The sequence below is a fragment of the Spermophilus citellus genome (genome assembly GCF_964194105.1).
Source record: "Spermophilus citellus genome assembly, chromosome: 2".
NCBI classification, from domain to species: Eukaryota; Metazoa; Chordata; class Mammalia; order Rodentia; family Sciuridae; genus Spermophilus; species Spermophilus citellus.
Genome location: NC_138183.1, coordinates 242,696,326 through 242,719,310, shown reverse-complemented (window position 1 = coordinate 242,719,310; position 22,985 = coordinate 242,696,326). Strand labels below are relative to the sequence as shown.

General features: G+C 48.3%; 1 protein-coding gene across 2 annotated transcripts; it reads left to right on the top strand.

The window, feature by feature from the left end:
• Window positions 1–1,076: 1,076 nt before the first annotated feature.
• Window positions 1,077–22,339, top strand: SLC43A3 (solute carrier family 43 member 3). Of its 2 annotated transcripts, none has more exons than XM_081276181.1 (13): window positions 1,077–1,225; window positions 1,950–2,306; window positions 2,661–2,790; window positions 4,410–4,456; window positions 6,849–6,925; window positions 7,138–7,230; window positions 10,941–11,080; window positions 12,357–12,454; window positions 13,819–13,992; window positions 14,193–14,312; window positions 20,077–20,263; window positions 20,848–20,971; window positions 22,005–22,339. In XM_081276181.1, the coding sequence occupies exons 2-13, from the start codon at window positions 2,123–2,125 to the stop codon at window positions 22,104–22,106; spliced, it is 1,476 nt and encodes a 491-aa protein (XP_081132307.1). In that variant the 5' UTR covers window positions 1,077–1,225; window positions 1,950–2,122; the 3' UTR covers window positions 22,107–22,339. The 2 variants fall into 2 exon arrangements, with proteins under 2 accessions (XP_081132307.1, XP_081132308.1); XM_081276182.1 differs by lacking the exon at window positions 1,077–1,225 and adding an exon at window positions 1,343–1,487.
• Window positions 22,340–22,985: the final 646 nt, after the last annotated feature.

The following is a 22,985-nucleotide window of genomic DNA, read 5'->3' as shown; positions in this document are numbered from 1 at the left end:
CCCAGGACCCTGCAGCCAGCCTGCTACACCAGCTCCACACACCCATCCAATACCTCTTAGGGGATGGTTTCTGTAATTAAAGTAATATTGTCCTCATTTTATAGATGGGGCAGCAAAAGAACCTGCCTCATGCGGTGTAATTTGCAAGTCCTTGGGGTGCCATCTCTGCCTTTCCCCCACACAGTCAAGCCACTTTGGTGGCTACAGGCTTTCTTTTTGTGCTTTGGCAGTGATCTGGAAAACAATTCCTGATTCTGGCCTTCCACTATCCTAACCATGGTTGCTTCTTGAAAAAAGAGGGTTGGGCTTGGAATAGCTTGAGTTCCTGGGGATCCAGGAATCTGGGCATAAGGGCCTGCAGATTGCATCTAAAATGCAATAAGCTCTCCCCCAAATGGAGCTTTTGACAGGACACAGCCATCCAGGCCAAAGAAGACGTCAGCTCACTTGCTCTGTGCTGGAACGACAGCAACCAGCTGCCTAGGCTGGCTATCTCATGCTGATCACAAGCTCCGATGGGCAATTATATATGTCTTTGATTAATAAAAAATGGGGCAATGAATGAATAGTTAATCAATGCAGTCTGGTGGGAAGGCTCTTTCAGAATCTGGGCTGGGGGGGTGAAGCAGGGAGTAATCACAGGGGTCCTTGGGGTGAAAGGCAGGGCCCCCAGTTCCCGGAATGGTTTCTGAAAAACCCCTTAGTCCTAATTCTTGGCTCCTTGATTCTGTGATGGGGGATTTCCTGGCAGTTCTGCGGGGTGTGTGTATGGGGGGAAGGGAGGGAGGGTTGAGCTGGTGGGCAAACAAGGCACACAATACGTTCCATGCGCACCTAGGTGGTCAAGGTAAGGCACCGCGTGCTTGCTGAAGCTCTTTGCTCTGCGTGCATCATCTCCCTGGGTGGACCTGGGCTTGGAACGTTGTGAAAACCAAGTTGCTTGGGGCAGGAAGGGGACCAGGGAGCTGGGCGGGGGGTGTGTGCACACGAGTCAGGAGAGAGGGAAAGAGACTCGGCTGGCGTGCTGGAGGGCCACCGAAGGAGAAGAAGGGGCGGGGGTCAAGAGAGAGAAGGAAGTGATGGAGACGAGGAGGCCTGTCCCATCCCCTTCCGGGCGGGCGCGGGTGGAGGCCGGCAAAGGCCTGGGAGGGGCGGAGTCAGGCGCGGATCCAGAGCGCGACCCGCCAGCGCCAAGCGACAGCAGCCCTTGGCGTCGCGCGCGCGGGTAGGACTTGGGTCTGGCGGCGCCTCCGCGGGAAGGCGGCCGGGCGCGGGGCGGGGAGGGGGGCTCCGGGCAGCGGGAGTGGCCGCGGGGCTCGGTGCAAGTGGACTGGTGTGCGGAGGGCGGCGGGGACGAGGCGTGGGAGCCCTAGGCAAGGCTCGCGTCTGGAGTTGGGGACTCGTGTGGCCTGGGTTGTGACTATTAGCCTTGTGACCTTGGGCAAGTTCAGGAAGTCCTCTGAAACTTTTGTGCCAGTAAAATGAAGGTAGCAAACCATCAGCTTTGCGGGAGGTGGTGAGAATGCCCGTTGGCTCTGGGTCGAGCCCCCCTGCACCGGGTCGGGGTTGGGGGGAGACTGTTCTTATTTTAGTGGACTCCATTCAGAATGAGCTCAGGAGTTCCTGTTTCCCACCCTGCTGCTTGGGCTACCTTGGGTACAGCATTAACTTTCATCTGTGACTCTGGGTTGCCAAGTTGGTATTCAGATGCAATAATGAGATGATGTATGAAAATTTTTTTATTTATTTACTTTTATTTATTTATTTTTGCTTGTGCTGGGAATTGAACCTTGCACACGCCAAACCCTCTGCCATCGATCGACATTCCCAGTGAAGGTGTGATTCCCGAAATTTCCTTCCAGGGGTCATAATCATTCTGCCCTTCCTCTCCCCCCCACCCTTTGTCCACCTCTCCCTTTCCCACAGGCAGCCTCTACCTTGTTTTTCAGGATCCAGAGAATCATCCACTGATGGGTTTTGCCCAGGCCCCCAAAAGTTGGAACTATAGAGCTCCTTGAAGGAAACGGATTGCCAAAGGAATTTTCCACGTGGGCACACACCAGGACCTGCAACTCGTGTGGTCTGCCCAGGAGGACAAAGTGGGACTTGAGGATTTGGGGCCATGGCAGGGCCGAGCCTGCCCCTTCGTGTGGCCACCCTTCTGACGGGGCTGCTGGAATGCCTTGGCTTTGCGGGTGTCCTCTTTGGCTGGGCTTCTCTAGTGTTTGTCTTCAAAACAGAGGGTTACTTTGAGGAGCTCTGTGAAGCAGATGCTGGGCTCCTGAGCAACGCCACAGGGCAAGCCGGTAAGGACAGCTCGGGCTTTTCCAAGGACACTGAGCCAGGTCCCCAGGAGGTTGGGAAGGGATAGGGAGGACTCTACCTCTTGCTCACCTTTCCAGCCTTTCTAGGGCAAGAGGAGTGTCAGCAAGTCCCCCTCTTGTCTAGGAGATGCAGTGGGCTTCCAAGGGGTGTCTTGGGGGCAGGAATCTTTAGGGACAGCTGCGTCTTAACCCAGCTTGAGGAAGAAGAGCCTTCTGCCCGGGCGAGCTGTCCTAGAGGGAGGGGAGCCCGAACTGGGCGCTCACCTAGCGGGAGGCTGGGATGATGGGAGCTTGGCCCATGTACCCTGGGCTTCTGAGAACCCTTCTCTCCTCCAGACTGCAAAGCCCAGGACGAGAGGTTCTCTCTCATCTTCACCGTGGCCTCCTTCATGAACAACTTCATGACGTTGCCCACTGGCTACATCTTTGACCGTTTTAAGACCACCGTGGCCCGCCTCTTAGCCATGTAAGTCCACAGGCCCAGCCTGGGCAGAGGCGAGTAAGAGGAATTCTTCACGCAGCTGCCTGGCTGGGAGGGAAACCCAGGTCAGGCGATGGGACAGTCCTGGCAGGCTCCTGAGCAGTAGCTGGCTGGCAGGATGTGTCTCTAGGCCCGCCCTCCTCCCCTGCACCCTCTCTAGCCTTTCCTCACCTCCTTCCCCTGGCTCCATAGAACAGTGTGTCTTTTTATCACCTGCTGAATTGAGCAGGAACCCAGGCTGACTTCCTGTGAGGTCTGGCCTGGGGTCAGGGTTACAAAATTAGCACACCCAAGATTGCTTCTCTCTGCCTCCCTTCACTCTGGGGACCCTTCTGTCACTCCTAAAAGTCCTCACACCAACTCAGCCTTGTTCTTTATCCTCCTCACCCCATGACTGTCCAGGGCTCCATTACTAAGGTTTTCTGGGTATCTGCAGTGGTGGGATTTCAGGTCCCCTCGGACTAGAGGGCGACAGGGGGGTCTCCCTTTCAGGCAACAGGTGGGTCAGAGGGAGTTGAATAGTTTGCTTCTGTCATTGGCTTCTGTGTTTGGATCTCTATGCTCATGGCCAGGTTCAGTGATAAGCACTGGTCTGCTGAGGGCTGATATGACCCAGAGCAGCACCCCAGGGAGGCTTGTGTGGGCTCAGCTATCAAAGAGAAGGATGGGGGGGCTGGGGATGTGGCTCAAGTGGTAGCATGCTTGTCTGGCATGCACGGGGCGCTGGGTTCTATCCTCAGCACCACATAAAATAAAGATGTTGTGTCCACCGAAAACTAAAAAAAAAAAAATTAAAAAATTCTCTCTCTCTCTTAAAAAAAAAAAAAAAAACTATTTAAAGAGAAGGATGGGGGAGCCGTGGACCTGGGCCAGGACATACTCAGAGAGGGAAGCAAGTCCTGTTTGCTTAAGCCTTTGGATGAATAAAGACTGTATTTCAGTTTTTCTTCGTCTTTGACTCTCCATCTTTCATCTTCTCTAACCTCCTTCTTTGCCCTTTCCTTCTTCTCTATCTTTAGGGTTCTGCTTTTATTATTTCATTCTTTATAAGATCTTCAACTTGCCAAGGGATCCCTAAAACCTTGGGATTGTCATTCCAAAATCACTGCATTCTAGAACCTTAAGCTCAGAGTCTAGGTCAGTCTGATTCTTGCCCTTTGCAGAAGAAACTACTGAGGCCCAGAGAAGGAAAGTGGCTTGCCCAAAGTCACACAGTAGGGAGGAATTAGAACTCAAGGTGTTGATTTACAGACTAATCACTCACCTGCTTTTCCAAGGGTTTGCCTCTTGGAACTTCCAGGTGAGAGAGCCTGGGCTCTGTCTAGTCTGCTCCTGGCTAAGTCTTCAGCCCATCCTGTTCTCAACAGAACTCATTATCCAAGACTCCCTATGCACAGTCTGTGAGTCAGGATCACATCTTGTCACTGGGCTTCTCATACCTAGTACTGAGCCTCCAAGGAGGCATCAGGGCCCCTTGAATTTCCAGAATTGAATTCCCAGGTTGAGGATGCAGCATGCTTCTAGGCCTGGAGGGGAGGGGAGCAGAGGCCTGTTTTGTCTCTGGGCTTTCTCCTTCCTTGACGGTATTCTTTTCTGTATTTCAGATTTTTCTATACCAGTGCCACTCTGACCATAGCCTTCACCTCTGCAGGTGAGTCATGTTAGGTGGGAGGAGGGACAAAGACAAGGGGTACTGATAGATGGGCCAGGTACAGAGGGTGTCAGCCAGAGCCCAAGCACCCCGGGGTTATTCAGAGATCAGCTGGCAAGAGTCCCTCAGTGATAGCGAGGTTTTTGCTGGTTTGTGAACACAGCTTAGTCTTCCGAGAAAATGTGAGAAGGAAGGGCAATGGAAGTGGGCTGCTTCAGAGAGGATTTATTCAAGGGATTATTTCCCTCTTGGAGGTGTAAAAATGATCTCTCTTTTTTAAAAAAAATCAAATGATAATATGAATGAGTTTTGAAAGTATCCTTACTTAGCAGGATAAAAGTTGACAACTCTATTATACTCAAAAGCTTTTTATTTTTCAAATATTCCCCTTTATTAAAATCTATGAATCCCAACTTGGTTTATCCATCCTGCCTCCTTTATGAAGAAGAGCCAACTGAGGCCGGAGAGGGACCCTTGGCAAAGACTTGCTCCAGAGTTGGTGGGAGGTGGGCCTGGGGGGGCGGGCTCCTGACCCTCCTGTGCTAGCTCCCTGGTTATACTGGCTGGGAGATGCCTCCCCTTATTCCTCCCCAGGCTCAGATGGAGTGGCTCAATTTTGGGGTTAGGAATTCAAGGTATAGCACATAACCGGTTCTATACTGGAGATGATGTCAAGGGTGGTCTGCATTCATGCTGAGCAACCTCGGAGATCCAAACAGATCTTGGGAGATAGCCTGGCACCTCTCAGGCCAAAGACTTCAAACTGTGCTCCTTATCAAACGGGCCTCAGGTAATCGAAAGCCTGTCAATTTTCAAGTAGCCAGATGTGGCTGGCTTGTGTTTGATTCACCATTGTGAATCGTTTGAGCAACTCTTCCCCCTCTTCCTCCATTAAAAAAAAAAAAAAAAAAAAAAGGGGGGGACTTTTTGTTCTGGAAAAGGCCTGGAAGCCACAATAACTCTTGTGAAAGCAGTCTCTGCCAACCTTTAGTTCATTAGGAGACATGGACTTTTTATAAGTACAGAAATTGAAATGGTAAATAGCATGAATGCTCTAAAATTAGCCCAGTTCAGGGCTTCTCAGGTTACACAACAGTAGTTACTCAAAAGGATCTTAGCCCCAGCACACGAGAGACACACACACACACACACACACACACACAGATATATTAGGAGCCCAGACAATTTCATTAACAAACATTGAGTCACCTGCTGGAACAGTGATTTTATTTCTCTTTTAGTTGTTTTGTTTTCTTGGGGCTAGTCTAACACACTGACGACAGGAGCAGGTCGATAACATTGTTTTTCTTTGTTGTATTTAATTTTGCATTTACACTCCCATTCATAACCAGGGAGCAAGGGTTTCTACTTACAATGGTGACACAAAGTATCTCTCTCTCTTTTTTTTTTTGGTGTGTGTGGTGCTGGGGATTGAACCCAGGGCCTTGTGCATGCGAGGCAAACACTCTACCAACTGAGCTGTATCCCCAGCCCTAGAAAGGGTCTCTTCAAGTGGGTTTTCTTTTGGATAAAAGTGGGTCAAATTAAAGAAAATAGTTTCTTTCTTTGTGGGGCTGGGGATGGAACCCTGGGTATTGCTCATGCTAAGCATGGGTTCTGCCCTCCCCCATCCCCTAAAGAAAACATTTTAACTAATAATAGGACAGGCAGAGGTTATGGCCAAAATTGTAAAGGAAGGCAGAAGTCTGTGGTTTGGGAAAGACTAATTTACCAAGAGTTCCTTCGGCCCTGGCCCTTGTTTTGCAATTACTCAGTGCTTACCAGGCCTGTCTGAGCAATCTGCTTGCAGCCAGTCTTTTCAAGTGCAAGAGGAGTGCTTTACTATCTGGCACTTCCAATGCCAGGGACCACGCCTGACATGAAGGAATAGCTTGAAGTTCAGGGACAAAGGAAAGACCGTGGCCGTGTTCTCAATCGGATCTCCCAGCACCCTCATGAGGCAGGAAAAGTAGAGACTGTTGTTCCCATTGAACAGATGAGGTGACTGAGGCACAGACCCAGAAAAACAGCTCAAGGTTGTGGTCATGCAGTGAATTAGAGACTGGGCTTTCAGGGACAGATGGACTGAGTCTGATGTCCTCTTCCCTCATAGTGTGGGGGGGTGAAGAGGCAGGGGGTGCTTGTGGTTTGCCACAGACCTAAACCCATCTGTAGTGGAAAATAGATAACTCTGCAGGCACAGCTGGGAGAATCTGTACCCTAAGACCCTTGAGGGAGGCTAGAAGCTGGGGAGAACTGGGTCCAGGGTTGTTGGGCCTCTGGAGCAGGTGGGATCTAGGGCTTCCTGGAGGAGAGGGGAGGATGTGCTGGCATTTGGGGTCATCTTTGGGTTGCCGCAGCATCAGCCCACCTCTGACTTTGATGGTTCTAGACTCGGCTATGCTGCTCTTCCTGGCCATGCCCATGCTCACCGTCGGGGGAATCCTGTTTCTCATCACCAACCTGCAGGTGTGGGTCTGTCGAGTGTCAGTGGTTGGGATGAGGGAAGGAGGGCACTTTTCCACAGTTGGCTGCTTCTGATGGGGTTGGCCCAAGCCAGGGGGGAGCTCTTGGGGTGGAGGGTGGTGTAGGGTCTGTGTGTGGCTGGCGCTTGCTGGACACTCAAGATAGAGTTGTTCCATGAGTAGATTGGTGGTCCAGACTTCTTGTGTCTTCTCTAGATTGGGAACCTGTTTGGCAAACACCGTTCTACCATCATCACTCTCTACAATGGAGCATTTGACTCTTCCTCTGCAATCTTCCTATTCATTAAGGTAAATGATAGCAGAATTTGGTATTCTTTTTTTTTTTTTTTTAATTTGTTTTAATTAGTTATACATGACGGTAGAATGCATATTTGACATATCATACATAAACAGGATAAAACTTCTCATTCTTCTGCTTGTACATGATGTAGAGTTACACCAGTCGTGTAATTATACATACACATGGGGTAATGTCCAATTCATTCTACTATCCTTATTACCCCCACAACCCCTCCCCTCCTTTCACTCCCTTCTGTCTAATCCAAAGTACCTCTATTCTTCCCTAGCTTCCCCGCCCCCCGTTGTGAATTAACATCTGCATATCAGAGAAAACATTCAGCCTTTGGTTCTTTGGGATTGGCTTATTTCACTTAGCGTGATATTCTCCAGCTCCATCTATTTATTGGAAATTACCATAAATTCATTCTTCTTGAAGGCTGAGTAATATTCCATTGTGTATATCACAGTTTCTTTATCCAGTCATCTATTGAAGGGCACCTAGATTGATTTCATAGCTTAGCTATTGTGAGTTGAGCTGCTATAAACATTGATGTGGCTGTGTCACTGTAGTGTGCTGATATTTATTTATTTATTTATTCATTCATTCTTATTAGGTATATATGACAGCAGAATGCCTTTTGATTCATTGTACACAAATGGAGCACAACTTTTCATTTCTCTGGTTGTACATGATGTAGAGTCATATCATTCGTGCAATCATACATGTACCTAGGTTAATGATGTCTGTCTTAATCCACCATCTTTCCTACCCCCATGCCTCCCTTTGTCCAACCCTTTGTCCAACCCAAAGTTTCTTCCTTCTTCCCATGTTGCCCCTGCTCCCATTATGGATCAATATCCGCTTATCAGAGAAAACATTTAGCCTTTGTTTTTTTGGGATTGGCTTGCTTTGCTTAGCATGATATTCTCTATTGCATTTACCTGAAAATACCAAAAGTTTATTCTCTTTTAGTGCTGAGCAATATTCCATTGTGTATATATACCACAGTTTCTTTATCCATTCATCTATTGAAGGGCATCTAGGTTGGTCCCACAGTTTAACCCTTGTGAATTGAGCTGTTATAAACATTGATGTGGCTGCATCCTTGTAATATGCTGATTTTAAGTCCTTTGGGCATAAACCAAGGAGTGGGATAATAGTCAAAGGATGGTTCCATTCCAAGTTTTCTAAGGTGTTTCTAGAGTGTTTGCACCAATTTGCAGTCCCACCAGCAATGGATGAGTGTGCCTTTTCCCCACATCCTCGCCAACATTTTTATTGCTTGTATTCTTGGTGATTGCCATTCTAAGTGAGATGAAATCTGCCACACACTTGTCCCATGAACTTTGTGTGATTTCTCTCAATTCTCTGAAGTAGGCACTACTTTGCCCCCCATTTTACAGATGAAGCCATGAGTCTCTGCAAGGTTAAGGTGCTTTGCTGACAGTTCTGCAGCTAGTAGGCCATACTTGAGCTGAAACCCAGGCCTTTCTGCTTCTAGAGCCTGAGCTGTAACCAGAAAGCCCCTTCTTCAGCCTCACCTGGACTTTTTACAGCATGGATATGTGTTGGCAGTGTTGGCAGAGGCTGGGGGCCCTTTGGGACAGGGTGTGTGCTGATATGAGCCTCTAGTTTGGATGAGGAGGTGGGAAGGGGCTGGTGGACAAGAGGGGCAGATAGAGGGCCTGTGCAGCTCTCCTATGGACTGATGGCAGGTGTCAGGGGGATGCAGTTACCAGTGCCGTTAGTGGTCCAACAACAACCATCTGCTAACAGTTTTAATTGTTTAATATTGCTAACCTTCCCAACCTAGGGAATGAATCCTGATGGGTTTAAGCCAACCACAGCATCTCCCCCTACCCCACCACCAGTGATTGTCAGAAGTGGACATATGATCAAGCCCTTCTTCTTTTTTGGGGGATGGGGAGGTACTAGGGATTGAACTCAGAGACACTCTACCACTGAGCTACATCCCCAGCCCTATTTTGTATTTTATTTGGAGACAGGGTCTTACTGAGTTGCTTAGCACCTCACTTTACCTGAGGCTGGCTTTGAATTCACAATCCTCCTGCCTCAGCCTCCTGAGCTGCTGGGATTTTAGGCGGATGGAGAGTGCCTGGCTCAAGCCCTTCTAAATGATATGAAGGAGGTTCTGCAAGAACTTCAGAGGGTATTTCTTCCCTGAAGGAAAATGAGAATGGAGTAAAATGAAAGCCTTCCTCCTTGGTCTCCCTTCTTACCTTTCCTCTTTGAGTGTGGCATTGGGAGGATGTGACAGCTGGAGTTATGGCTGCCATGTTTTGATTATGAGGCAACAGGCTGGAGGACAAAAGTCAGCACACGAAATATGGCTGAGGGAGAAGGGGTGAAAGAGTGTGAGTCCTATGCTGGGGTTTGTGTTGGACCAGAAGCAGCTGATGCTGACTGAGGATCACAAGAGAAGAGGATCTCTGGAGGTCCTAACCCAAAAATGAACCTCAATTAGTCCCCCGAGCACCTTGGCTTGGAGGGTCACCCAGAGACTGAACTCCTGGGGCACTCAGGCCTTTTGACCCCTGGTGCAAGGTCACTTTCCAGTTTCTCTCCCTTCCCCTGGGCATGCCACCATTTCCCTCCCCTCCAGAGGTGGCCGGGGAGGGTGCTGTAGCAGGAGCTGGAATCCCTAGATTAATCCAACTTGGCTGCGTCCTCTGATGTTGGGCAATTCCTTGCACATGGAGGACCTCAGTCACCCTCTGTAGAGGGAGGAGGGGGTTGGACTAGATCTGTGGTTTTTGAACTGGTGTCGAGGAACTCAGGAGTTCCCTTTGATGTGCTGTTGGTCACCAAGGAGAATGCAGGGGAAGATAACTTGGCAGGTTCCCATGGATGTGTTTGCTAAGTTGAGTTTTTGTGTAAATTTTGTTTGAACAAAAAGACTTCCCTGCTGTTGGTGTGTGTGGGAAGCCCTCGGCTAGGAGATCCCTGAGACCTCTACTAGGAGGCTCTGCAAGACTGTGATGAAGGGTGACAGAATGGCTCCCTGCATCTGGTTGGGCCCTGGGCTGAGGGAATATGGGAGTGGAGTGTCCTTGTTCAGCCTCCAGGGCATGAGCAAGAGGCCTGCTAAGACTCCTCTAGGAAACTGGTTCTAGTTCCTGCCACCCACATTGACTTTTCTTTTTCTTTATTTATTTGCTTATTTTGGTGCTAGGGATTGAACTCAGGGCTTTGTGCATGCTAAGCACATGCTCTGCCACTGAACTACCCTGACTTTTTAATCATAACATAAAATGTCCCACTTTAACCATCTTTAAGTACTCAGTTTGTAGCAGGAAGTGCATTCACAGTGTGGAACCACTATGTACCTCCAGAACTCTTTTTATATAAAATTGGAATATTCTACCCATTAAAACACTTCTCATTCCATCCCCACCCTGCCTACCAGCCCCTGGTTCTGCTTTCTATCTATGAATTTGCATACTTTAGGTATGTCATGTAAGTGGAACCATCCAGAATTTGTCCTTTTGTGACTTATTTATTTCACTTGGTATAATGTCCTCAAGAGTCATCCATATTTAGCATGTGTCAGAATTTTCTTGTTTAAGAATGAATAATATTCCATTGAATAGATAGACCACATTTTGTTTATCTATTCATCTAATGATGGATGCTTGGATCAATAATGCTGCTATGAACTCGGGGGAGTGCACTGACTTCTTTTTCCTTTTATTTGTAGCTTCTTTATGAACAGGGCATCAGCCTTAGGGCCTCCTTCATCTTCCTCTCTGCATGTAGTATCTGGCATGTCGGGCGTACTTTCCTCCTGATGCCCCGGGGGCACATTCCCTATCCACTGCCCCCCAACTACAGCTATGGGTAAGGATTGTGGGCCAAATCCTACATCTAGAGTGGAAAGCAAGAGGTACAACAGATAAGGAAGAGCAAACCTGTCCCAGGAGAGGAGAATGGGAACAGGAGTGTATCAGTTAGCTATTGCTGCATAACAAACTACCCCCAAACTCAATGGTCTCAAATAATAAGCATTTATTCTTTTCCACAATTTGGATAGCTGGCTAGTTCTACAGACCAGAGCCAGATTTAAATGATTTAAGTGGGGTTGCTTATGCTTCTGACCATCTGATGCACTATCTGGGGGTAGGCTAGTCTAGTAGACTACGGGGTTTGGAGTAGTAGGGATGTTTGGGTTACATGGTTCATCTTCCAGCAGACTGGGCTGGGCTTGCTCATGTGGTGGTGTCAGGGTTCCGAGAGAGTGCAGAAATGCAGGAGTTTTCTTGAGATTTAGACTGGCACCTTGCTTTTGTTCCATTCTTTTGACTGAAGCAATTCACAAGGCCAGCTCAGATTCAGGGGATGAGAAAAAGAGCTGCTAAGTCCCAATGCAAAGGGTGGAGATACAGAGGGGGTGAGTACCTGTGATAATTTTTGCACTCAGATACAAGGAGTAGACAGAGGGTGCTCATTTGCTGCTCATTTCCCAATTGTCAGACTCCAAGTGCCCTTTGATTTCATTCTCACAACAATCTTCTCAGATATTCTTTTGCTGTACTGGGGATTGAACCCAGAGGCACTTAACCACTGAGCCACATCCCCAGCCCTTTTAAAAAATATTTTATTTGGAGACAGGGTCTCACTGAGTTACTTAGGGACTTGCTAAGTTGCTGAGGCTGGCCTTGAACTCATGATCCTCCTGCATCAGCCTCCCAAGCTGCTGGGATTACAGGCCTGCACCACTGCACCCAGCTCTTACCTCCATGTTCTAAATGGGAAAAATGAGGCCCATAAGGGGTGGATCTGAGAATGTTTTTGAAGCTAGGAAGAGGCAGGGTTGAGATGGGAACCCCAGGCCCGTCCTCTTCCCAGGCTACCAGAGCGTCCCCTACTTTTCTGCATATTAGAATCACTAGAATCATTTGGAGATTATTTTTGAAAAATGGGAGCCAGGTTTTTACCCCCAGGCGTCCTGATCAGATCCATATGGGCTGCTGCCTGGACCCTGGGGTGGTTCAAAGGTGGCTCCATTGTGCAGGGAAATGGGGAAATGGGGATCCACTGCACTGTTCCCTCCAGTCTGGGTCTTGGGTGCAGCTCACAGTGCTTGGCCTGGCTGCTGGGGCTTCTGTTTCCACAGCCTGTGTTCTGGGCGTGGTTCCAGAAAGGAAGAGAAGAAAACAGCTGAGCCCGAAAACAGGGAGCTGCAGTCAAATGAGTGTCTTTCATCAAATGGAGGTGAGCCCTGCTGGTCAGCTCATCTCCCCTTCAGAACCTGGCCTTTCCTGCCACTCACCAAGGCCCTCACCTGGTTCCTCCAGTCAGGAGCACCCCAGGGGCTGAGTCAGGACAGGAGGGGTGGAGAAAGGACCTTCTCTGTCCCCTCACTTTGTAGAGGCATTAGAGAGGGCAGGACTTTTGTCCCTTTTGTGTTCCTTCCCTGTGTTCCTCTTTTCTCTCTGCATCTCTTCCTGCGCCCAGTGAAGTCTGCCTTCCATTGTTTGGCTCCCCACCCCTACTCCAGGCCTGCTCTCACCTGCGGTGCCAGTGCACTGATGTTGGTTTCTTTGTCCCCATGTCTGTCTCATGGCTCTGCCCTCTCTCATGGCCCCTGTCTCCATTGCTGCCTCCTTTCCTTCCTTTCTCTTTGGTTACAAATATTACAAATAAGCCACTGCTGGCTATGGGAGAAATAAAGACAAGACTTGGAAGGAGGAAACAGAGTTGTAGCCAAAGGATACAAGGTAGCCAAAGGATACTAGGATGATTAAGTCTAGAGAGATCATCTACACATGAGGGCTGTGGCTGATACAATTGTATTGTATTTGAGATTTTTGCTAAGTGAATAGATTTTAGCTGTTCTGGATTTAAAAAAAAAAATAAGTGGATAACCATGTGAGATGATGGATATGTTAATTTTCTTCACTATAGTAACCACTTCACTATCTATATGTATCCCATGACATCATGTTGCATACCTTAAATATACACAATAAAAATTTATTTTAACAAGAAAGAATAATAGGACTCTGGGAAGCTCTTAAAATCAAGGGGAAAATTGCATTTGCCAGGCTCCTGGAGATGTAGAGCCAAGATACTTCTGGGGCATTCTACCCCTTTAGGAGAATGAGGTAACTGGTCAACCCTGGGTGAGGAACAGAACGTGTAGCTCATCGTCCCATCTAGACCACGAGGAATACAGCTGGGACCAAAAGCAAGGGAGGCGATATGGAGCAGGCCAGAACAGTAGCTGTCCACCAGTGATCTTCCCATTGGCTCTTTCTCCTCTTTCTTTTTACCTTTGCGGCTAAAAAGATCAGGAAAGTATTATTGCAAGATGTGTCATTGAGCACACCATGAGCGGCAGATCACATTTCAATAGACGGAAGAACTCTGAGGGTCATTCAAGGTGCTAGGACCAGATGACAAAGCACAGCCTTGGGGGTGTGCAGGCTGCAGGCAGCTCACAGGGCACACCGGATGAGTTCCTGACACAGGCTGGAAGGTGAACGGGACCTGAGCCTGTCCTGGGAAGGCACCCTCTGCCTTTCCTTCCCCTCCACTTTCCCTATGGTTGACGCCCGGTTCGTCTTTCTCCTCAGAGAGCTCAGGACACATGCAGCAGCAGAACCTCCGTTCTTTCTGGAGCTATGCCTTGTCTCGGCGCTTTGCCTGGCACCTGGTGTGGCTGTCCGTGATCCAGCTGTGGCACTACCTCTTCATCGGCACGCTCAACTCTCTGCTGACCAACTTGGCGGGCGGGGACAGGACGCAGGGTGTGTGTGGGGGCTGGGAGGCAGCCCAGCTGGCCCATGCTGGAGCCCTGAGGGGTGGGAGGAATGGGCCCTGTGTTCCAGGGGAGGGCCAGAAGGCCTGCGGGGGAGGGACAGGCAGGACAAGGGTCCGTCAGGGGCATCCTCTCATTAAATCAGGCCTGGCAATCTCTTATCACCTGACCCCTCTCTGCTTTTTGTAGTCAGCGCCTACACCAACGCCTTTGCCATCACTCAGTTCTTCGGAGTGCTGTGTGCCCCCTGGAACGGGCTGCTCATGGACCGGCTTAAGCGGAGGTACCAGAAGGAAGCGAAAAGGACAGGTGAGATGGGTTGAGGGACCAGGAGAGGAGAGATCCTCGTTTACCTCACGCTGTCTTCTTTTGCATTAACCTTTTCTCCCTGCGCTCATTCATTCATTCAGCTACCAGCCACTGAGGGATAATTAAGAGCCAGCGGCAGGGCCAGACACCAGGGGTTCAGCAGTGGATGAGTCAGATACACCTTTTTTTCTCAAGCTGTCCTCCATCTAGTGGGTAGAGCAAGACAGGTCATCAGTCAGTTACGACCCACCAAGCACAGACAGTCCCTACCCCAGAGTTCTGACTTTCTGATGGTGACTAACCCTGCAGTACAACCATTCTGTTTTTCCCTTTTCAGCATAGTCTCCCATAAATTACATGAGGTATTCAATGCCTTATTATAAAACAGGCTTTGTGTTAGATGATTCTGCCCACTGAAGGCTGAGATGTATGTTCCGAGCATGTTAAGGTAGGTTAGGCTAAGCTGTGACGTTCAGCAGGTTAGACGTATTGAATGCATTTCAACTTGATGATATTTTGCAATTTTCAGTGAGTCATAGCCCCGTAGCAGATGAGGAGCCTGTGTAAACACACAGGGGATAATGGGACCCAAAGAAAGTCACGTAATCTGTTCTGGGTGAAGATGGGTTGGTGTCAGGGAAGGCTTCCTGGAGGAAATGGCATCTAAGCTAAGTCTGAGGGAAGAGTAAAAAGGGAGGAGATGAGGGGAGGGGGCCAGGGGGTGAAGGAGAGCGCGAGACAGTGAGGCAGCTGGTGGATCCTGGCATGTGATCTAGGCCAACCAGGGCACAGAGTTCTCGGGGAGCTGTAGGGAAGGGCCTGGAAGCAGAGGGGTGAGAAGGGGCCAGGCTGCTCACCACACCCCGAGAGATTGGACACGATCCTTGGACATGATGGGAGGACACTGGGCTGCTGAGGTACCTCACCCTGTGGGGGTCAGGAACGGGGAGGGGCAGAATCTCAGACAGCATGTCATTTCACCCGCAAATTCTTCAGCATGGATCTCTGACGCGGGGCCTCTTTTATGTAAATGTCACCATGACATCATTGTCACAACTAAAAACATAATTCTATCCAACACCTGAAAGCAGTGACACCACAGGAGCAACTCAGTGAGACCCTGTCTCTAAATAAAATACAAAATAGGGCTGGGGATGTGGCTCAGTGGTTGAGTGCCCCTGAGTTCAATCCCTAGTACTACCCCCCCCCCCAAAAAAAAAAGCCTTGTTGTTTACTTGTTGAAGGAACTGGGTTATTTGTCCTGTTGCGTTTCCCACATTTTGCATTTGGCATCTTTTTGGTGTCATTTCAAAGTGCTTCTCTGATTGGGTATTTCCTATAAACAGGCAGATTAGAGGCTTGACAGAGACTCAGTTTTTTTTTTTTTTTTCCCCCCGGCAAGAATCATTCAGAGATGGTCTTCCTCTGCTTTTGAGCAGGCTCCTGGTATCTGCTGTCTGTGGTGATGACGTTAAGATTCATCAGCTGGTTCAGACACTGTCAGTCTGATCCATCTTTCCCATCAACCTTTCGCCTAATGATTTTAGCGGCCACTGATGATCCATGGCTAGACCCATTATTTTATTAGGGCTGTAAAAGGATGATTTTATATTTCTTCCTTTCCTTCTGCTTTTCATAGCTGGAATTTTTCTATAAAGACTTTCTTTACTATTTCCTTCCCTTGAAATAAATGCTTGGTTTTCCCCCTACTTTAGTAGTTTCAGAGGAAAGAGTTGGTGCTTTAGTGCCCCTGGGGATGACTTAAAGTCTCATTTAAAATATGTTTGAGGGGGCTGAGGCTGTAGCTCTTGGTAGAGCACTTGTTTTGCCCATGAGAGGCACTGGGTTTGACCCTCAGCACCACATGAAAATAAATAAATAAAGATATTGTGTCCATCTACAACTAAAAAAAAAAAAGTTTTTTTTTTTTTTTTTTTGTCTGACATGTTTCAAGCCATTCTGTCACCTGTCACCTTCTTCTTCTTCTTCACCTCCTTTTTTTTTTTTTTTTTTGGTGCTGGGATGAAACCCAGGGCCTCATGCATGCTGCACAAGGGCTCTTCACTGAGCTTCACCAGACACCTCACGATTGTTTTGTTTTTGTCCTGGGGATTGGTTCTGGGGTAATTTTCCATTGAGCCACATCCCCAGCCCTTTTTATTTTTTATTTTGAAACAGGGTTTCACTAAGTTGCTGAGGCTGGCCTTGAACTTACAGTCCTCCTGCTCAGCCTCCCGAGTCACTGGCATTACAGGTGTGTGTCACCACAGCTGGCTTCCTGGGCTGTTCTTTTCTTCTTTCTCTCCCTCTCTCCCCCTCCCTCTCTCCCCCTCCCTCCCTCTCTCTCCCCCTCCCTCTCTCCCCCTCCCTCTCTCCCCCTCCCTCTCTCCCCCTCCCTCTCTCCTCCTCTCCCCTCTCTCCCCCTCTCTCCCTCTCTCCCCCTCTCTCCCTCTCTCCCCCTCTCTCCCTCTCTCCCTCTCCCCCCTCTCTCCCTCTCCCTCCCCCTCTCCCCCTATCTCCCCCTCTCCCCTTCTCTCTCTCCCTCTCTCCCCACCTCCCTCTCTCTCTCTCTCTCTCTCTCTCTCTCTCTCCTTTTTTTTTTTTTTTTTTTGCTTTGAATTGAATTTAGGGGCATTTAACCAGTGGGCCACATCCCTAGCCCTTTTTTGTATTTTAGACAGTGTCTCGCTGAGTTGCTCAGGGCCTCACTAAATTGCTGAGGCTCACTTTGAACTAACAATCCCCCTGCCTCAGAATCCTGAGCCACTGGGATTATAGGTATGCGCCACTGAGCCCTGCTTCCCTCACTATTTTTTTTTTTCTAGTACCCAGAATTGAACTGAGGGGCACTCGGCCACTGAGCCACATCCCCAGCCCTATTTTGTATTTTATTTAGAGACAGAGTCTCACTGAGTTGCTTAGTGCCTTGCTGTTGTTGAGGCTGGCTTTGAACTCGTGATCCTCCTGCCTCAGCCTCCTGAGCTGCTGGGATTACAGGCGTGGGCCACCTCACTCGGCTTCCCTCACTATTCTTTTTTTTTTTTTTAATATTTATATTTCAGTTGTAGTTGGACACAATACCTTTATTTTAATGTGGTGCTGAGGATTGAACCCAGGGCCTTGCACATGCTAGGCGAGCACTCTACCACTGAGCCATAACCGCAGCTCCTCCCTCACTATTGATGCTCGAATGGTACCATCTTTGGCCACTGAGAACTTTACTAATCTAGCATCTGTGTCTTTTAGACATGCTCCTGTTAGTTTGAGACAGTGTCTTTACTTTTTAGCATTGTTGGGTGTTCTGGTTCATTTCCTTAGGTGCGTTTCCTGCCCCAGATCTGAAATTGGCCATTTCTCCAACTATCCTGGGTCCTTTTAATGTTAAATGGGATTTAGAGGCTGCAGTCTCCATGCCAGGCTTTCTAATTGCTCCTGTGGTGTCACTGCTTTCAGGCGTTGGATAGAATTATGATAGATAAAAATAAATAAAGAAAATTTGTAAGAAGAAATGTACCCTGAATACTTAATGCTGATATTTTCATTCACATTTTACTTCCTTGATTTTGTATTGTGTCTCTTTTCTTTTCCTCTTGAAATCTTGTTTCCCAATAACATATACATATATATATATATATATATACACATACACACATACAGATATATATACACTTAAATGTGATCACTAGTTTCAGCAACATCAGTATTAAGAAGAATGCAATTTCCAAATGCTATTGCTCCTTCCTTCTCCCCTCTTCCCCTCCTTTCCTTCCCCTTCTCCTCTCTCCACCCCCACATTTCCTTCCTCTCTCTGTTTTTGGCCTTAGACTCTATCCCTTTACAGATGTACAGTAAAATTACAGTCTGAAGGGTCACCAACTTGGTACAGAGTTATGTTCATTTGTTTTATTTTGTTTCTGATATTTTGGGATTGCTTTGCTTGTCCCCGCCCCCGCCCATTATTTTAATTTAATTGTGTTTTTAAAAGATTTACATTTTAAAGCCAGGCGTGGTAGTGCCTACTGTAATCCCAGCTACTCAGGAGCCTGAGGCAGGATGATTACAAATTCAAGGCCACAGGGCTGGGGGATGTGGCTCAAGCGGTAGCGTGCTGGCATGGCATGCGTGCAGCCGGTTCGATCCTCAGCACCACATACAAACAAAGATGTTGTGTTCGCCGATAACTAAAAAATAAATATTAAAAAAAATTCTCTCTCCTCTCTCACTCTATCTTAAAAAAAAAAAAATTCAAGGCCACTAAGGGCAACTTGTGAGACCCTATCTCAAAATAAAATTTTTAAAGGGCTGGGGGTATTGCTCAGTTCCCTGGGTTCAGTTCCCATACCAAAAAAAAAAACAAAAAAAACCCCCAAAAACATAATAATAATAATAATAATAATAATTGGGCTGGGGTTGTGGCTCAGTGGCAGAGTGCTTGCCTTGCACATGTGAGGCCCTGGGTTCAATCCTCAGCACCACATAAAAATATATAAACAAAGATATTGTGACCATGTATAACTAAAAAATTTTAAAAAATCACATTTTAAACTTTACATCTCCCCCAAACTAACATTGTGAAACAAGATATATTATATATTCAAAGTTTAGCTTCCTTCTCTGTTCCTTGTACCCCTTCCCTTCCCTCTTAAAGTAACTATTTTTATTATTTCTTAAATACAAGTGTTCGATAAGCATGTGTGTATACAAGTGTGTCTCTGTGCCCCTCTTCCTTAGACAAAGGGAGCTGACTGTAGGCGCTCAGACACTGTCGTGGTGCGGGGTTTCTTTTTTATGTGACTTTGCCCTGAGGTTGCTCTTACCTGTGTCTTACCATGAGGCTGTAGCATAGTTGGGGCCACACTTCCTCACTGGCTGTTTCCAGTTTTTGGCTGTTACCAGCTGTGCTATCAAAAAACACCTGGCTACAGGGTATTGGGTGCAAAAGCAGACATGGAGCCTATTTGGAAACCATTGCAATAATCTCTGAGTGAGTTCATGGTGCCCTGAAGTAGTAGGAGGAGCCCGTGGGGACAGGGAGGAGAGGACACATTCCAAAGGTACTTTGGAGAGGTGAATTAATCAATGTCATTTATGGGATGGCAGCAGAGCATGCAAGAGAAGAGAATTCAAGGAAGACCTATACATTTATCTGCTTGGATCATTGATAAACCCAGCCTAATTACCTCTTAAGATTGGGAGCCATCTGGCCACAAAGGCATGAAAAGCTAATTTCAGTTTTAGTATAAATTACTGTGATTTCTAAACTTGTTTGGAATGCCTGCCCGTGCCTTGAACTCACCCATGCCTGGCTTTCCCTGACCAGATAACAACCCTCTCTGAAACTTTAGTGGTGCTTCATAAATTCTGGCTTTCCCTGGCCAGGTAAGGACCCTCTCTGAAACTCTAATGGTGCCTCATAAATTCCATACTGAGATCTGCTACCTGCCTTTGTGTTATGCTTGTCAAAATTTTCTTATCTGTGAGTTCTCAAGACATCCCCTTTTTGTGTAACTTTCTGGGCTATAAAGCTGTGCTCCAAGGGAGCTGCGGGGCTGTCTTCTATTCCGCGATTTTTGGGAGAGGCAGCCCAGCCAGTCGAAATTATAAGCCTGCTTTAATTTGATTTTAATTGTTGGAGTCGGTGGTCTTTTCTTTACGTTGTGTTTAACACAGTTGAGAGGATATTGCTCCCACCTTCTCTGGTCTTTCTTGTCCCTTGTGCTCCATTCGGTTCACCTACGGCAGCTTCTCTTTCCTCTTGGAGCAGGTTCTTCCGCTGCAGCTGTGGCCCTCTTGTCTACAGTGCCTTCACTGACCCTGACATCTCTGCTGTGCCTGGGCTTCGCCCTCTGTGCCTCCATCCCTGTCCTCCCCCTCCAGTACGTCACCTTCATCCTTCAGGTGGTCAGCCGCTCCTTCCTCTATGGGGGCAACGCTGCCTTCCTCACTCTCGGGTAAGTGGGCTTGGGTGTTCTGTGATGGGACAAAGGGAAGCAGGTGGGAGATAAAGAGCCTGGGGGGGGGGTGAGGGTGGGCCTGGAGTTGTCAGGTGAAGACAGCTGAATTTGGGAACCGGTGATGCTGGAGGTGGAGGCCAAGAGCAGGAGAGAGCATGCACATATCTGAGCCTTTGCATCAGCTGTGCCCCTCTGCCTGTCTCCTAGTGAATGCCTATGTACCTTGCAATGCCACCTCTCCCAAGGGTAATTGGAAAAAAAACCCTTTGCCCTTTTCTGTGTCCTTGGTACTCCATTCCTGCTTTCTTTGATAGTGTGTTCTTCTGCCTTTTCCTTAAGATTTCCCCAGGTGTGGCCTGTGTCTGCATCCCTGCCGCCCCCCCCCCCCCCCCCCCCCCCCCCGGGGCCAGCACAAGCCTTCTCTGTGTTCTGTGGTCTGAATGCCTGAGCACAGGGAAAGGGAAGGGCTGTGTGGGTGGGCAAAGGAAGGCCTTGGACAGGGATCAGAAGCCTATAGGTGGCAGAGGCCCACAGATCCCAGGCCCCTGAAGCTCACTGGATCCCCCTGTTTCTCTCCTCAGTTTTCCTTCAGAGCACTTTGGAAAGCTCTTTGGACTGGTGATGACCTTGTCAGCCATTGTGTCCCTGCTGCAGTTCCCCCTCTTCACCCTCATCAAAGGCCCCCTCCAGAACAACCCCTTATACGTGAGTACTGTGGGGAGAGTACTGTGGGAAGGCTGGTTCCCGGAGGCCTCTGTCCAGAGCTGACACTAGCCCTAGACCAGCCAGGTGCCCAGCAGGGGGCACCCAGAGCTGACTCAGGGTGCTGGGAGCCAGGGCTGCAGCAGAGTTCTGCACATGGTACATCCTCGGCCTTGCTTCTCAAATCAGTGTGAGTGGGTGTACCCCTGCCTTGCACTGGGGGCAGCTGAAGCCACCAGGGTAACATGGTACAACCTTCTGGAGAGTCTGTTATTCAGGGATTTGAGGGAAAATTATGATGGGTGTGGAGATAAATAATGTGTTCTGGACTAGGATGCAGAATCCTCACAAAATTTTAAGAAAAAACCTAAGACTTCAAAGATATTTCCTGCTTCGATTGAGTGCAGGCCATTTCCCAAGGCTGTAACGTGGACTAGAGTTAGCCTGAGAGACAGGGTCCTCACACCTGAAGGATGCTCAGAGGCCCAGTCCTAAGAGCGGAGAGGACTCTGTAGTTCTCTGTAGAAACCGTGGCTCAAAGAGACTTACACATTCTGAGGCACACGGCTAAGGGGCAGATGTCTCCACATTGAATTCAGGGCTCGGATCCCCTGCCTGCCTCTGTTTGCCTCATTTAAAAAAAGTCAGCAAAGTGTAAAACAGGAGTTTAAATCTGTCACTGGGAGAAAAAGAAGGAAAAACTTAAACCAAGGATAATTAGCTGACTATTAAATCAGGGATCTAACCTAACATTCAGATGGGTGGTATGACAGGTGCCACCCCAGCTTCCCATGTGACCTTGAGCAGTCAATCATCGAATGCTCTCTAGCTCCCTGTTTCTTAATCTGTGAGGTGAGAAGTATTAATTTCCCCTACTTCACAGAAAAGAATGGAAAATAGTCAGAAGTCCTTCTTCCAGGGTGCCATAGTGTGTGGTGGGAAGTGGAATGTGAACTGGGGGCGCTTCTGGCCCCTTTGCTACTTGAGGGGGTGGCTCAGAGTTGCTAGACTGGCTTCCTCCTTCCTCTCCCTGCAGGTGAATGTGACGCTGTTGCTCACCACTCTTCTGACGTTCGTCCACCCCTTCCTGGTGTACCGGGAGTGCCGCGCATGGAAGGAAGACCCCTCTAAACCATGAGCTCAGAATCCCTCCCTGGATGCTTTGCATTATCGTTCCCCGCCTTTGAGGACCCCGTGCCCGTGGACTTTGTCTACCCAGGTTACTTGTGTTAAGTAGTCATTATTTTTTTTCTAAAGAGAGAGAGAGAGAGAGAGAGAGAGAGATGGATGTTCACCAGGTTTCTGATCAGCAAGAAGGGAATCTCAGTTGCCTACAAACCCAAGGCAAAGGCTTGTGGATCTTCTCCTTGGTTCCAAAGCAGGAAGTAACTCTCTGCATGACTCTGGCAGACCCTTGAGAGCAAGAGAGGTGATATGGAGGACGAGTTGTGTCCCCTGCTTCTTTAGGGCACTTTGGCCCGGAAGCTCACATGTGCTGGAACCTGTGCTGCCAGGTACATTTCTAGGTGAAGTGTGAGGTCATCATGGCCTACTGCCTGGCGTTTAGGGGTAGACCTAGCAGCAGAACTAGCTTTCCCTCTGAAGCACATCTTGGTTGGAGAACTTTCTATGAGCTTCAGGGGAAAGAGGAGCAGACAGAGGCCCCTGGTGCCGGATGAGCTTGGGTGCCCTCTTTTGGTCTGAGCATCACTTTTCCCATGTGTAAAATGAGAGAGTCCAAGGTTCTTTCTGGAGCTAATGTCCTGGAAAGTCTTAGGAACAGTGACAGGGAGTCCACCTGCCCAAGGACCTTAGGAACCAGCTGACCCACTTGCCAGAAGGATGTCTGATGAACCCTCCTGGGGATATTTTCCTCCTCAGGAAGGGGGATAGTTATTTACTTTCTGGCATTTTATAAAACATTTTTATGTGGGATAATTTTGTATAAAAGTAAAGACTCTGTGTCTAAGGCCATTGCTATTTCTACTTCTCTGGGCTTGGGACTGGTGTGTGTGTG